The 16952-nt window shown below is 37.0% G+C and overlaps 1 protein-coding gene across 1 annotated transcript in view; it reads left to right on the forward strand.

Annotated features, from left to right (window-relative positions):
* The window catches only part of Tex11 (testis expressed 11), a 243360-nt gene that overhangs the window by 98114 nt on the left and 128294 nt on the right, over positions 1-16952 (forward strand). The window contains exons 9-12 of the mRNA XM_090327103.1: positions 276-330; positions 3281-3376; positions 6147-6228; positions 9865-9943. Coding sequence (XP_090183229.1) covers positions 276-330; positions 3281-3376; positions 6147-6228; positions 9865-9943 — 312 coding nt within the window. The remainder of the gene's footprint in view (positions 1-275; positions 331-3280; positions 3377-6146; positions 6229-9864; positions 9944-16952) is intronic.

The raw sequence follows: 16952 nt of genomic DNA on the forward strand, positions 1-16952 counted from the left end.
AGGTTTTATATTTTAAAGTATTGTTCAATTCACCAATATATAAGCATTAATATAATTATAATGGCAGTTATTGGATATCTGCTAAGGAAATATTTTAATAGAATGCTTTGCTTTACAAAACTGATTTCACATATTAATTGGTTTATAATTTTAGTGTATAAAAAATTGAAATAAAGTATGATTGTATCTGGCTTTCTTTCTAATATACAATCTAGAAAAATTATACGTACTTTGAAATGAATATGTTTTTATACACACTTTTTTCTTTTTAATAGCCAAAGCTATGATGTTGGGAAGATGGATAAAACTTCTATTGGACCAGATATGCTGGTAAGGATCATATTAAATATTCAAGTAGGTTGAAAAAATATACTTTATGATAGTTATATAGTTATAATACTCTAATTTTCCATTTGTTATTAGATTATCTATTGTGCACATCATTCAATATCTAAGTGAATTTGTTTCCAGAACATTTACAGAGTGATAAAATATACCTCATAGGTTCATAATGTACACATGGGTACATATATAATTATATATACATTTATATATAATATTTTGAAAAATATTTGGGGTTTCAGGTTTTCTTTTTGTTGCACATTTAATTTTTCGAGGTTTTCTGCCAACCTAAATAGAATGTTACTTTAAATATATAATAAATAAAATGTCATTATGTAAATAACTCTGATAAAATTACTATACCTGATAGCATAGTGGAAAAACTTTGAATATCTCTGTACCATTATGTTCATGCCAATCAAAATGTAACTAAACATCTACATTATGTATCAAGTACTGTGATAATGGGAAAAGAAAAAACTATGAAATGTAGCCCCTACCATTATTATTTTTTTAATCCCTTGCTATATATTTCAAGAAAGGACTATTTTTCAGGCACAGTTACATCTCCTTCTGTCCAACATTAGTTTAACATTATTTTGTAGTAAATACATATTTATATATACTATTTTTTATTTTTATTTTATTAACTAACAGAAAAAAGGATGCAATCTTATACAGAAAATAGTAAATACAAAACAATATACTAAAAAAAACAATATACTGACTGCAGATATGTTTAATTGAATATGTACTATGTTCGAATGGCCATGATCAAGAAATCCAATAACAACAGATGCTGGCAGGGATGTGGCCAGGAGGAATCACTACTACACTGTGAGTGTAAACTCGTTCAACCACTATGGAAAGCAATATGGCAGTTCCTCAAAAGACTAAACATAGAGCTCCCCTTTTACCCAGAAATTCTATTTCTTGGCATTAACCCAGTAGTCCAGAAACAAGGACATACTAAAGCCACTAGCACAATGACGTGCATTGCAGCACTATTTACCATAGAGAAGATATGGAACCAAACCAGTTGGCCCTTAATCGATGATTGGATCAAGAAGATGTGGTATTTATACACAATGGAATTCTATGCTGCCATCAGAAAGAATGACATCACCCCATTTGTAAGGAAATGGAAAGACTTGGAAAAAATGATATAAGTGAAGTAAGCCAGACCCAGAGGAACGTAGGCTCCATAGTTTCCCTCATTTGTAATAATTAGTACAAGCCGAGGACTCTCTTAGCAGAGGATTACAATAGCTCAAACCCTGGATACATAAGGCCATATCGGATGAGGCTAAATTAATGGACCTCCAGGACATGGAAACAAGAGCTTAATTATGAGTGACTTGTGCTTAATGTACCATGTTTTTTCTCCTCTCTTGTGTTGTCCTTTGATTAATCTCTTATTGTTACAGTGTCCAATTTTGGTACCTGGTATATTGTATATATGTTTATTTGAAATACATAAGAAAGGGAAGGGGGAAAAGATGAGTTGAGGGGGGGAGCGAAATGGGGACAAAAACATGAGAAAGTGTATCAATGTGTGAGAAGTAATGCACCCTCTATTTAGTGAATATTACTGTAACCCCTCTATACATTAAAATTTAAAAAAAGGAAAAAAGAAAAGAAATCCCTATTTTTAATGCAAAAAATTTCAGTTTTTGATATTATCACATAAGCTAAATGTACCTTAATGAATGATGGACCTTAATGAATACCCTTATGTTTGAATGATAAAAAGACTGGAAGTAAAAGGTTATTCAGGCTTAAAAAAGAAAGCTCGTTTTAGGCCGGGAGTTTGGCCTAGTGGTTTAAGTGCTTGCTTAACATGCATGAAGACCTGGGTTTAATTCCTCGGTACCACATACATAGAAAAAAGCCAGAAGTGGTGCTGAGGCTCAAGTGGTAGAGCTCTAGCCTTGAGAAAGTCCAAGGAGAGTGCTCAGGCCCTGAGCTTTCAAGCCCAGGACTGGCAAAAAAAAAAAAAAAAAAAGGAAAGCTCATTTTAACTTCAATGATCTATGATGACATTACGTTAAGTGAAATTACTCCTTCATGCACCACATGGTTCTACTATATGAGAATACCCAGTGTAGTCAATTTAGAGCCTAGGAGGTGCAGACATCAGAGAACTATTGCTTAATCAGTCCAGTTTCAATTTTGGATGAAGAGAGAGTTTTGGAAATGCATGGTGGTGGTGACTGCAAAACATTGTAAAAACATATAATACTACTGAAATGTACAGTAAAATGGCTAAGATAGTAAAAATTATGTTTATATTATCACAATTAAAATTTATAGGGCTTTGGCTGTAGCTCAGTGTTACAGTGCTTGCCTTGTGTTTGAGCCTTAAGTAGTGCGATCAATATTTAATATACCAATATATTGTATAGTGACATTGTCACTTAATATTAAAAATCCATGAGACCCAGTGACCTGTAACAATTATAATAGGGTTTTTTCACACATAACATTGAATAAAGAGAACAAGATACATGTCAGGCACAATGCCATTTGCCTGTTAACTCAGCTACTTATATTCTGAGGCAGGAGGATTACATGAGCCTTGGAGTTCAAATCCATATTGTTGGACAGAAGGAGAGCCCATCTCAAATACACATAGAAACACACACACACACACACACACACACACACACACACAACAGCAAAAAAATCAAGATATAGAATAACAAATCACTGTACTATAGAATAATAAAATCCTGTATTGTTTCATAAGTGTAAATGCAAAAAGTAGGCATTTGATGTTAGAAGTATCATAATGATGAGATATATCCTAAAACTAAGTGTTTGTTTAAGATGTGGATAGAAAAGATGATTGGAACAATGCCTATCTGTGTGTAAATGTTGTCAACTATTCAGTTGTAGGTTATGTCTCAGCTAAATGTTTTTTTTTTTTTAATTATAGGCTAAAGTTCTGCGATCCCTAGCCACTGTTTATTTTGATTGCCATACTGGAGAATGTTATTCTAAGGGCATCATTGCTATAAATCTAGCAAACAAGGTATAAGTAATTTTTACTTTTGATTCACAGTTTGAAATCCAATTTAGAGATTTGTTTCAGTATTCTTCTTTTAAAAAATAGATGGTTACAATCTGTTCTATGTACTAGAAAGGCAAGATAAAATATTGCTGTAATTAAAATGGCTGTGTCCCCCTAAAATTCAAATGTTGAAATCCTAACATTAAAGGTTACAGTATTAGGTTGGGACTTGGAGGTAATGATGCTATAGTGACTTTCTCTAGAACGGCATTGTGCCTTTATAAAAGTGGTCCAGAGGGTGACTTGTTTGTGCCTTCCTCTACATGAGGACTTAAAGTAGGAGAAAGTAGAGTTTTGGAGGGAACAGGCTCTTACCAGATGTTCAGTCTGCTGGTACCATAATCTTGAAGTTATCAGCCTTCCGAACTATGAGAAGTAAATTTTGTTGCATTATGTGCCACCAAGTTATGGTATTTTGTTACAGCAGCTCACAAGATCTAAAAACAAATAAGCCTTTGAACTCCATTGAATTTTGAGAGCAATTTTTAGATACTTTGCTGGTGATCTGCCACTTGAGCCACAACTCCACAACTTTTTAGTGGTTAATTGAACATAAGCCTCATGGACCTGCCTGCCTGGTCTGACTTAAAACTCAGCTTCTCAGTTCCCAGACTCTTTTTTTTAAAATTTTTTTATTGGAATTAGTAAAAGGGTTACATGATATTTGCCAGATAGAAGGTGCATTAATTCACATACATTAATACCCTTTCACATGTCTTGGTACCCATTTCCCTCCCCCCCACACCCCCCACCCGTCTTGGTTTTCCCCCCTTCCCTATCAAATTTCAAATATCCAAATACAAATAAATTCAATATATCAGATAACAAAGTGAGATACTATACCAATATGAGATAACCAAGGGACAACAAAGGAGATGAGAGACAACATAGTACATTAAGGACAAAAATCATTCATTATATGGCTTTTGTTTCAATATCCTGGAGGTCCTTTCAATTAGCTTCACATTATATGGCCTTATGTATCAAGATTTTGCTCTATTGCAAATCTCTGCTAGTAGAGCCCAAGGTTTCTACTGATTATGACGAATGAGGGAAACCATTGAGCCTAAGTTCCTTTGAGTCTGGCTTACTTCACTTAATATGATTTTTTCTAAGTCTTTCCATTTCCTAACAAATGGGGCGATGTCATTCTTTCTGACAGCAGCATAGAATTCCATTGTGTACAAATACCACATCAGTTCCCAGACTCTTGAGTAGCGGGAATTACAGGAGCCACCAACAGTATCTTTTTTGCTGTTGTTCAGGTCCTAGAGCTTGAACTCAGGTCCTGGAAGCTGTCTTTGAGCTTTTTTGCTCCAGGATAGCACTCTGTCACTTGAGCAACAGCTCCACTTCCAGGTTTTTGGGTATGTGGTTAATTGGAGATAAGAGTCTCATAGACATTCCTGCTCAGGTTGACTTTGAACCTGAATCTGAATCTGTGTCCTCAGATCTCAGCCTCCTGAGTAGCTCAGATTAAAGAATAAACTACTAGCACCCACCACTGCACTTTTAATTTAATTGTTTTGTTTGTTTATAGTTTGTATTTTTTTGTGTGTGGGTAGTGAAGCTTGAATTCTGGCCCTGGGCACCATCCCTGATCTCTTCACCTCAAGGCTAGCACTCAATCATTTGAGCTACAGTGCTACTTCTGGTTTTCTGGTGGTTAATCGGAGTTAAGAGTCTCATGGACTTTAGTGGCTGAGCTGGCTTTGAATCCCGATCTGCAACTCTCAACCTCCTGTATAGCTAGGATTACTGGCCTGAGCCAACAACACCTGACTTATTTTTATAATTTTTAAATTGTTATAGAGGTGATATACAGAGGGGTTACAATTTCATAAGTTAGGTAATGAGTACATTTCTATTTGGATGATGTGACTCCTTTCTTCACTCTCTCCCAGTTTTGCCCTCCCGTCCCCACCCACAAGCACTTTTAATTTTAACCAGTTGTTTAAACATATAACCTGCCGGGGCCTCCCGGCAGCAAATTGGGGTTCCTGAAATAGGGGGCAGGGACTGGAAAAAATAGAAGAGAGACAAACACATCAGGTCGGGGAGGTCTGCAGCCCAGGTAAAAACTGCAGCCTCGTTTATTGTCAACTCTAGGCTTCTCTCCCTTCTTGAAACCAGGGAACTTCCAGGTGTTACATTCATATGGTAAATCTCAGGTCATTTAAACAGAATAAGGCCAGAAAACAATAAGACAATAAAACAATTGTCTGATGCAAATCAAGTACAGTTTGATTCCACTCTGGCTCCCAACATAACCTGTCAAGCAAAATGTAGAGCTAGGCTGTTGGCTTAGGGCTAGCTAATAATAACTTGGAAATATTATTCAGAGAACATTAGTAAGAGCAGACACAGTATGCATATTCTTTACATTTTTAATTTTATTCACCTTTGTTTACAAAAGACTTGACTTATGAAACTCTCAAGAGGTTTTTCTTATTGAGAATATGGCTGATAGTCACACAGTTAACATATTGACCTCGCCATTACATGTTTGTCATTCCACAAAAATGTTTACTTAATCTTTTCTTAGTGTTATTTTGTTTAGATTCAAGAAAATAAGCTCAGGGATAGGCCAAATGTTGGTATGTGATCTTTTAATTTTGATTTCCTTTGATCTTGAGTTATCATGCAGTGGTTGACTAAAACAATTACTGTACTGGAAAATTGTCTTTTAAATTCCAGAGTTATAATGTTGTGGTTTCTTGGTTTAAAATAGGAATTTTTACATCCAGATGGGCTTTTCTTAAAGATGAGAATCCTGTTGAAAGCCGAAGCATCTAATATCGATATTCGTGAAGGTACCATCTGTGTGTGTGTTGCCCACATATTTTAATATATCACTATCAATTAGTTTAAGATAAGATCTTTTGTGGTATACTAACAGTAGGTATAATTTGGTGGTGGCTGAGAAGGAAACTGATCACATATGAAAGGGATTATCAACTAGGAAGCAAGAGAAGAAAGAACAGCAGCAAATGTAAAAGACAGTTTGAAAAAGAGTAAATGAAAGCAATCAGTTTTCTTTTAGTCTAGTAGAGAATTACAGCTATCCAACTCTTCTAAAGCTGTGTGACACTCCTGAAGAAAAAATCACCTCTTGTATAGCAGTGAGCTAGTATTTAATTGAGGAGCTTGAAGGTGGGATTGATACTGAAAAAGTGCTGAGTGAGGAGAATAATGAGATCTATGTCCACAGCCAGGTTGAGATCTCCCAGGCTTCACAGATGCCAGGGGAAAAAGATTGCCTATTCAGTGGAGAAAGCTTGCCTAATGATATATTGTTTATAATTACTTATATAACATTATTTCCTGCTGTTCATAATTCTTCAGGGACTAATAGGTATATAGCACAAAAAACATACTGATATATAGGTGTATGTTATCTAACAGGTCACTTAAGTTTTCTGTGCTTCAGATTTTTCATCTTAGAAAGAGATGAGCTTGCCAGGCATAGTGGCTCACACCTGTAATTCTAGCTACTCAGGAGGCTGAAATCTGAGGATAGAGGTTCACAGCTAGCCCGGGCACTAAAGAACCTAAAGAATGTGAGACACTTATCTCCAATTAATCACTAGAAAATGGGAAATGGTGCTGTGGCTCAAGGGGTAGGGCGGTAGTCTTGAGCTGAAGAGCTCAGGGACAGTGCCCAAGGTCCAGAGTTCAAGCCCCATAACCCACAAAAAAAAAGATTAACTCTAGGGCCTGGATTTTGGTCTAATGGTACAGTGCTTGCCTAGCATGCATGAAGGTCTGTGTTCGATTCCTCGGTAGCACATTCACACACAAAAAAGCCATAAGTTGTGCTGTGGCTCAAGGCTCAAGTAGTAGAGCACTAGCCTTGAGCAAAAAGTGTCCAAGGACAGTGCCCAGGCCCTGAGTTCAAGCCCCAGGACTGGAAAAGACAGAGAGACAGAGAGAGAGAGAGAGACAGAGAGAGAGAGAGAGAGAGAGAGAGAGAGAGAGAGAGAGAGAGAGAGAGAGAGAGGGAGGGAGGGAGGGAGGGAGGGAGAGAGAGAGAGAGAGAGAGAGAGAGAGAGAGAGAGAGAGAGAGAGAGAGAGAGAGGGAGGGAGGGAGAGAGAGGGAGAAGCGCGCTTTGGTGACTCACGCATATAATCCTAGCTATTCTGGAGGCTGAGACCTGAGGATTTCAGTTCAAAGCCAGTCCAGGCAGGAAAATCAATTAAACTCTTATCTCCAGTAAACTACTCAGAAAAAGCCAGAAGTGGTGCTGTGGCTCAAGTGGTAGAGTACTAGCTTTGAGTACAAAGAAGCTCAGGAACAGTGCCCAGAATTCAAGCCCCAGTACTGGCAAAAATCAATCAATCAGAAAGAGATGTGATAGTAGTAGCAGAATCCTATGAGAAAACATATACATTTAGAACATATCTAATTTTTTGTACAATGTATGTTATATATATCGTACTTATTACTACTACAGTTACTATTTTGTGGATACAGTAAATGAGGCAAGGTATCTCTGCATACTGGTTCATAACAATATTTCTATATTGTATTTTCATAAAAATAGTTTTCTTTAAATTTTCTTAATGTGTACATGCTTTAGTATATTATCAGTTTTTCAGAACTCAATTATTTATATATAATTATTCATATAATTATAGATTATTTAATGAATAATCACTTTTAATAGGACAACAATTAAATTTAGAAGCAGCTCTAAATTTTATGTTAATTTAGTGTTGATGAATCTTTCTGTGAGCTTTAGAATTTTAGTCAATTGAATCCTTAGATCCTTATATGTAGAGGATCCTGCGTAACTGGCTATCAATATTGTCTCACATACAGAGGCAGAAAATGTTATGAATGTTACGAATGGAGACAATTCCACTATTTTGCTTTAGAGGAATAAACAAGGGAATTAACCTATTAAAGGAATAAACTTATTCAATTTAATATAATGTAGAAAAACAGGGTAGATCATTGAAGTGATCAAATTTGAAGTAGAGGGTCAGGAGTTGGGCCTATTTGTAGAGTGCTTGTCTAGCATGCATGAAGATCTGGGTTCAATTCCTCAGTACCACATACACAGAAAAAAGCAGGAAGTGGTGCAGAGGCTCAAGGTGTAGAGATCTAGCCTTGAGAAAACCCAAGGACAGTGCTCAGGCCCTGAGCTCAAGCCCAGGACTGGAAAAAAAAAATTTGAAGTAGATTAGTTTTGAACTACAATCTTTCATTATTTAAGAAGCGGAGTTCAACAGTGTTTGTCCTTTATTTTCAGATTGCTTTCACTTAACCTAGAAACTCCACTTATTCAGAATAAAAATGTGGATACAAATTAGAAAATACACCATTAACCCACATTTTAAATATTTTAAAATAGAATTGATTTTTAAATTTTATTATATTGAACAAAAGTTTTACTTTTTTTGTGGGTGTGGGACTTGAACTGGGCACTGTCCCTGAGCGCTTCAACTCAAGGCTACCACCCTACCCTTGAGCCAAGCCCCACTTCTCCTTTTCTACAGGTTAATTGGAGATAAGAGTCTCAGGTCCTTTTGTCACTGGGCTGGCATTGAATCCTCAGATCTCAGACTCCTGAGTAGCCAGAATTTATAGATGTTATTAAGACATATTCTTTTTTCCATGTTATTTAATGCTCAGTAGTTGTGGTATTTTCATCATAGTTTAAGGCAGCCTCTTAGTAGATATTACAAGGTTTTATTTCTTCCCTATTGTTATAATAAGCATTGTTTTTAATATCCTTATTTGTAAACCCTTTCCCATTTTTTCAGAAGTACAATTTCTGAAATAAAGGGAATAATAGTGGGGCCGGGAGTTTGGCCTAGTGGTTAAAGTGCTTGCCTAGCATGCACGAAGACCCAGGTTCGATTCCTTGGTACCACATAGACAAAAGCTGGAAATGGTGCTGAGGCTCAAGTGGTAGAGTGCTAGCCTTGAGAAAGTCCAAGGACAGGGCTCAGGCCCTGAGCTCAAGCCCAGGACTGGCAAAAAAAAGGGAATAATAGTAACAGAAACTGTAATTTATTAAATGTTTACTGAGTACATTGCTATATTATTTTCTTATGCAGGCAGGCTCTTGAAAATATCCTCTCAGCAACACTATGACATTGATGGAATATTCCTTATTTTTCAGATGACATATTAAGGTGCAGAAAAATGAAGTGACTTGACTATGTTCTACAGGTGCAAACATTTCAAACTGAAGTCAGATCCCAAATTTTTGACCAGGGTGTTCTTATCACATAATGTTTAGCAATTGCTTTCTAGTAGGTTACTTTGCCGACCATAGAAAAGTGGCTGTGTCACAACTCTCATTCTAATGTTTAGACGTTACTACATTAAAAGATGTTGATGAGTTGTTAGGCAGAATATCGTGTATGGAAAATTTTAATAAGGGAATTTTGATTAAAAGAAAAAACTTCATGAAAATGACATTTTTTTCTTTTATTAGCTATTAGAGAAATACTACGTTGTGAAATGAGTATTGACTTCTGTCTTAGCATTGCTAAGCTGCTGATGGATTGTGGAAGGTAAAGAAAAATAGCTTTTTTTTCTCTTAAAGACTAACATTTTCCCATGGCTTTTGTTAATATATTGAGTTATATGTATGCATACACACACACACTTTTGTGAGCACAATAATAATTATTATACTCACAATAATATTTATTATTGTGCTGATCAGTGTAGGCAGTACTGCATCCTTAGTTGCTTATGGAATAGTAAAGTTAATTTATAAATTCATATTATTTTTGAAGGAGATAAGATTAAATATATAAAATATGACTTTATAAAACAGGAGTTGGTCTAGGTTAAGCTGTAGCTCAGAATAATATAGAACAAGAAGAAATGAGTGGGTGCAGTATTGAAAGCTATATATTTTTCTGGCTTTATTCCTCTGGGATTAGTAATGTCAAGAGACCTTGAGAGTTTTACAGAGTTTTCAAAGGTTCTCAGACTTCAGTATCATCCAAATCACTGTGAAATAACCACTTGAAAATTTATTCAACCGTAATTAGCCATCATGGGAATGCAAATCATAATGAGAAATCACTTCGAATCCACTAGGATGACTACAATTTAAAAAAAAGTGATAGCAGATATTGATAAGGATGAAGAAATTGTAACCCTTATATACTGTTGTTGGGAATGTAAAATGGTTCATTTGCTTTGGAAAATGGTGTTAACTCACTGTAGGTTACTAATTAAGTTAAATATAGAGTCATTACATAACTTGAGATGGTAGTCATTGTTTTTGTCATTATAATGGAATGCTTGTCACAGGCTACTTATGAAGAAAAAGGATTTCTTTTTGATTTTTCTTTTTTTTGTCAGTTGTGGGGCTTGAACTGTGGGCCTGGACATTGTCTCTGAGATTTTCAGCTCAAGGCTAGTGCTCTACCACTTTGAGCCACAGCAACTCTTCCAGCTTTCCAGTGGTTAATTTGAGATGAGAGTCTCACGGGCTTTTGTGCCCAGGCTTGTTTTGAATTGCAATCTTCAGATCTCAGCCTCCTGAGTAGCTAGGATTATAAGGCCTGAGCCACTGGCACTTGGCTTGAAAAGGTATTTCTTTAGCTTATAGATTTGAAGGCTTGAGGTCGTGGCAGTGATATCACCTTAGTTGGGGTGTATTTCCTCAGCTGTATGACATCATTGCCAATGACAGTGGTGCAAACATATGTCAGAGTAAGTAATCACATCTTAGTGCATTCTTCAGAGAGGCTTGGGACTTCCACTTACTCTCATAAGAACTCTTTGCAGGAAAAAGGAATTCATTTGAAAGGGCAGCATTCCCATGGCCTCACCTCAACACTGTCATTGTGGGGGTAAGCCTTCAGTGCGTGAAACTTTGTTGAACAAACCATCTCCAAATCATAGCCCTTCAAAGGCATTCTGAGCATGTAGCCATACAAAACTTATACTGTATACCAGTATTCATAGCCACATCATTCATATCAGTCAAAATGTAAAATCAGGGCCGGGAGCTTAGCCTAGTGGTACAGTGCTTGCCTAGCATGTATAGACACCCAGATTTGACTCCTCGGTACCACGTACATAGAAAAAGACGGAAGGAGTGCTGTGGCTCAAGTGGTACAGCTCTGGCCTAGAGAAAGCAAGCACAAGGACAGTGCTGAGGCCCTGAGTTCAAATCCTAGATCTGGCAAAAAATGTAAAATGACCCATATGTCTGTCCATGTTATATGGGAAAAGTTGGGTGGAAATGCAGTCACCAGGCTTCAGCCATAAGTATAAGGAGATTTGAAGATGGGAAAATCCTTTGGTGTTGTCCTTAATTGGGATAAGATAGCTAAGACTTAAAGGCCACTGTTAACCAGACATTGGATGCTTTCTGCCCTGGGAAAGGACTATAACCTTGAGTATGGTAGTTCTCTGCAGCCTAGAAAATTCATGAAGAGAAACCAGGAAATAAGCACTTTAACCTTGAAGGGTCTCTCTGGATGATACAGCATAATAGTTTTGATAGACACTAGACATAAATTTTGAATTATTGAATGAATTTACCTTATTCATGTTGAGGAAGTGGGAAAACCCTTCCTTGCTTCAATGACTTGACCTTTTTGGTGAATATGACAGCTCATATAAACATTCCAAATTTCTCTCTGAAAATATGCTCACAGGCAGTGGTACAGATGTAAAATTAAATTCACCTATTCTTAGCGAAGTCACTTTTTGGGAAACTCATTTGGCAAGAAGCAATCTGTTTTGCTTCTCTGTGCTCAAATCGGCTTCCAGAGATGGTAATGATGACCTCAACGATACACTCACAAGAATAGCCTTAACAATTAACTCCTAAAAAGAATTTTCTGATTTATAATATTATTATAATGAAAACATTATTTTACTTTTAAATTTTTGTTTACAAGTGGTTGCGAAAATGGTTACACTTTAACATGTCCATTTATGTGTATAATACATCCTGATCAGAGTCAATCCTTCTATCTTTCTCACCTCTCCACCTACTCCTTTCCATCAATATTTACATAAAGTTTCCCATGGCCTTTTCAACACATGTAGTTTGAAAAATTAACTGTGTTCATTTACTATTCCCTTTTCTGTAATCCAACTTTTAAATTAATAATACTAATATGAAGAAAGTACTTCAAATTGAAAAATTTGGATGACATTGTAAGTGTGGTATTGAATCCACATTAGGTAATTTTGTAATATCAGAAGTAGAATACATTCTGTTCTTAGCCATGTGCAGTTCATTCAATCATCCACTCATTTGTTCCCCCTCATTCTTGACAAGTACCCACATTTTCATTTGTTTATGAGAGCCTTGCATAATAAGCCCATGATGATAATGGCATGTTTATATAGAAGGGGTTTGGAGTTTCTAGTTACAAATTAACAGAATAAAATTTCAAGAAGTTAGGCAAGGGCTGGGAGGGTGGCCTAGTCATAGAGTGCTTACCTAGCATGCATGAAATCCTGGGTTCAATTCCTTAGTACCTCACAGAGAAAAGCCAGAAGTGGTGCTGTGGCTTAAGTGGTAGAACACTAGCCTCAAGAAAGCTCAAGGACAGTCCCCAGGCCCTGAGTACAAGCCCCAGGATTGGCAAAAAAAAATAGGTAATTAGCCAGGCACAGGTGGCTCACACCTGTAAGCCTAGCTACTCAGAAGACTGAAACCTGAGGATATAAGTTCAGAGCCAGTCCTGGCAGGAAATTATTTAAGACACATCTCTAGTTACAACAGCAAAAAACCCAAAGCAGAGCTATGTGGTCAAATGGTAGTTTGCTAGCCTTGAGCAAAAAATATCAAGGGGGTAGCATCCAGTCCCTGAATTCAAGCCCCAGGACTGGTACAAAAAAATTTGGCAATTAAGAATATATGCATTTTAACAAGGCACTGGTGGCTCATGCCTGTAATCCTAACCACTCAGGAGGCTGAGATCTGAGGATCACAGTTCAAAGCTAGCTAGGGCAGGAAAGTCAATGAGATACTTTCCTACAGCTAACCACCAGAAAACTGAAAGTAGAGCTGTAACTCAAAATGGTACAACACTAGCCTTAAATAAAAGAGTTCAGGGACAGCACCCAGGCTCTGTGTTCAAGCCCCAAGACTGGCAAATATATATATATATATATATATACATATATATATATATACATATATATATATATTTCAATGTCAAATGTAGCTTGTATGTTCTAACTTGTTTGTGCCATGAAACATGCTTCTACCATCATTCAGTTAATAATAAACTTTGATTATGTACCTGGAACTTGATTTTTCTCACAATTTGCTTTGCTCTTTTACTTTATACATTTGACATCTGTAGGAGGCATAGAAAATTGCATTGTGCAATGCTTTTAATAATCTTATGAGATGTTTATGTAGAGAATTCTGGTGTTTTTGTTTTTGTTTTTGCCCGTCTTGGGGCTTGAACTCAAGCCTGGGCACTGTCCTTGGACACTTTTTGCTCAAGGCTAGTGCTTTGTCACTTGAGCCACACCACCTCTTTCAGCTTTTTCTGTGTATGTGGTACCAAGGAATGGAACCCAGGGTTTTGTGCATTCTAAGCGAGCACTCTAGCACTAAGCCATACTCCCAGCCTGAAAAGTTTGGTTTTTAGCAACAGTTGCTAAGGGTGCAGAACTTTACTGTTAACAAAGTGAATTCATTTTTTACCATTTTTGGGCTTGAACTCAAGGCCTGAGCACTGTCCTTGGGCTTTTTTCAGAGCTAGAGCTCTACCACATGAGCTACAGCACCACTTCCTGCTTTTTCTGGGTATGTGTTACCAAGGAAACAAACCCAGGACTTCGTGCATGCTAGGCAAGCACTCTACCACCAGGCCACACTCCCGGCCCCATGAATGTATTGTTTTACAGTAGACTAAGCTAATATTGTCTAGACCTAGTTTTGTGATTCCCACTGGGATTCAGGATTAACATTTCAGTGCATTAAATATATTTAGTATATTCAGTACATAAAAATTTGAATACATAAAATGGATGGAAATACCACATCTCTCAGATGATATTTTAAAAACATTCACCACTGGTCAAGTTTCACCTTTACAGAGCAAGTAACACATTTGTGAGATTCAAGTAATATATGACACTCTTGGAAGGAAGTGTTGAATGCTTCAGATCCTAGAAAAGCAGTTAGATGACTTTTGATACTCTGTTATTATGAGTCATATCTCTGGAATTGTTCATTTATAGCTATTTAATCTGGCTTTTTCGTTTATGTGAATCTATAAGACATAAAACAAGATAAACCTGTCATGCCTTTTTCTTAGAGCATCCTTATTACTTTATATTAGTGTTTCTCAAACTTTAATGTGAAGATGTTCAACTGAATATCTTCTTAAGATGCAGTTTCTGATTCAGCAAGTCAGGAATGGTGGCTGATTGTATTTCTAACAAGCTTTCAGGTTATGCCAGGGGCTGTTGTACTACACTTTTAGCAAGGTTTAGGAATCTACGGCCTGTTTTAAAATATCAAAACACCAAGTCTACAATTTCATATTCCTCCAGTTTTCCATAATTTCTTAAAGACTACTAATTAATTAATCTCATCTATGAATTCATCTAGAAATAGTCCCATATAATGCAATTATAGTTGATCCTGAAGCCCTGAACTCCTATAGAAATTTATAGTTTCTCTTCACTTTGGAATTTAGTTTCTTCTTTCAAAATTCTACAAATATATGACTATAATGAATTAAAAACTAACACCTAATTATATTCTTACAGATAATTTACTTCTGGATTTTTATTTACTTAAACTCTGTGTCTCTATTGATATGTAAGGTTTCCTAGTTATAATCTTAGTATACATCACTATATGGTGTTGGCAGTGAAAAGTTTAAGGGCCTTCCTTTGATTTCTGGTTAGGTAGCCTTAAGCAGTTACTGTTCATTCCGTGACAAGAATGCTAAATCAAGCCAGGCACCAACAGGTTCACACCGGTAACCCTAGCTACGTGGGAAGGCTGAGATCTGGGGGATAGTGGTTTGAGATTACTCCAGGCAGAAAAATCTGCAAAACTATCTCAACCCTTGATTAGGTGCCATGGTGTGCACCTGTCATCCGATGCTCTGTTGGAGATTTAGTGTGGGGCAATCCTAGTTCCAGGCTAGCCCAGACGGAAAAGTCCGTGAGCTTCTATTTCAATGAAGAGAAGATTGGCATGGTGGTGCACATGTGTCATCTCAGGTTGAGAAGCCTAAAACAAGTGGCTCTCAATCCAAGTGCACACCAGGGCAGGAAGTGAGAACCTATCTCAAGAATAACCAGCATACTGGGAGAGAGTGAGGGAAGGAGTAATATTGTCCAAAAAGAAATATACTCTTTACTTGACTTGAGTAACTGAAACCCGTCTGTATATCACTTGTGCAATAACAATTTAAAAAATTGGAACAAATAACCAGGAAAAGCTAGATGTCAGTGGCTCCTAACTGTAACCCTAGAGACTCAGGAAACAGAAGTCTGGAGGAACAAGGTTCAAAGTTAATGTAGACTGAAAAGTCTTCGAGATTCAACCTCCAGCTAAGTAGCCAGCAGAAAGATGGCTTAAGCACTAGCTGTTAGCAAGAAAGCTGAGTTAAAGCCTTGGCATTGGCAAAATAACAATAAGCAGTAATAAAAGGGATGGAGGTGTGACGTAGTATTAGAATGTCTACATAGCAAGCAAGAGGCCCAGCACTGCCAAAACCCAAAAGAATACCAAAATAAATAATCTGTGATTTTGAATTGAAATCAAACTACCAAAATAGAATCAGAAATCCAGAGACTGTGATCTAAAAAAAATCAATGCACCAAGTAAAAATGAACACGATTGTAAGAGATGAGACTTACATTGCCAAACTAAAATCAGGAACAAGAGGAAAGTAGCATCTGGCTTTACATTAAGTCAAGAATCTTTAGAAGTCAGAATTCATATACAGAAAGAATGCAACTTGCTCAGGTGCATCAGGTTAAAATTAAGAACACAAAGTCTTGCAGGTTAACCACTTTGTTCCCAAGTTGCCTGTTGTGAAAGATTAGACCTTGTCTTTTACAGGATATTATAATGGGGTTTGAGCTCAGGGCCTTATGATTGCCTTGCTTGCTTGGTCAACTGTCACTCTGCCACTTAAGTCATGCCTCCAACTCAGCTTTGTGATGGTTACTTTGGAGATGAAGTTTGGCAGTGTTTCTGTCCAAGCTGGCTTTGAACTTCAATGTTTCAAGTCTCACAGCCTCCTGAGTAGTTAGGATTACTGACTGATACTCACGTAGGGAATTATCATTTAAATTTTTGGAGACAGGTCTCTATGTATCCTAAACTAGCCTGGTACATTCTCTCTCTCTGTGTCTCTCTGTCTCTGTCTCTGTCTCTGTCTCTCTCTCTCTCTCTCTGTCTCTCTCTCTGTCTCTCTCTCTCCCTCCCTCCCTCCCCCCCCCTCTTTCTCATTGGTCATGGGACTTGAACTCTGGGTCTGGACACTGTCCCTGAGCTCTTTAGCTCAAGGCTAGCCATCTATGATGTTGAGCCACAGTGCCATTTCTGGTTTTCTG

This window comes from Megascapheus bottae, chromosome X (assembly GCF_031878675.1).
Source record: "Megascapheus bottae isolate mThoBot1 chromosome X, mThoBot2.hap1, whole genome shotgun sequence".
NCBI classification, from domain to species: Eukaryota; Metazoa; Chordata; class Mammalia; order Rodentia; family Geomyidae; genus Megascapheus; species Megascapheus bottae.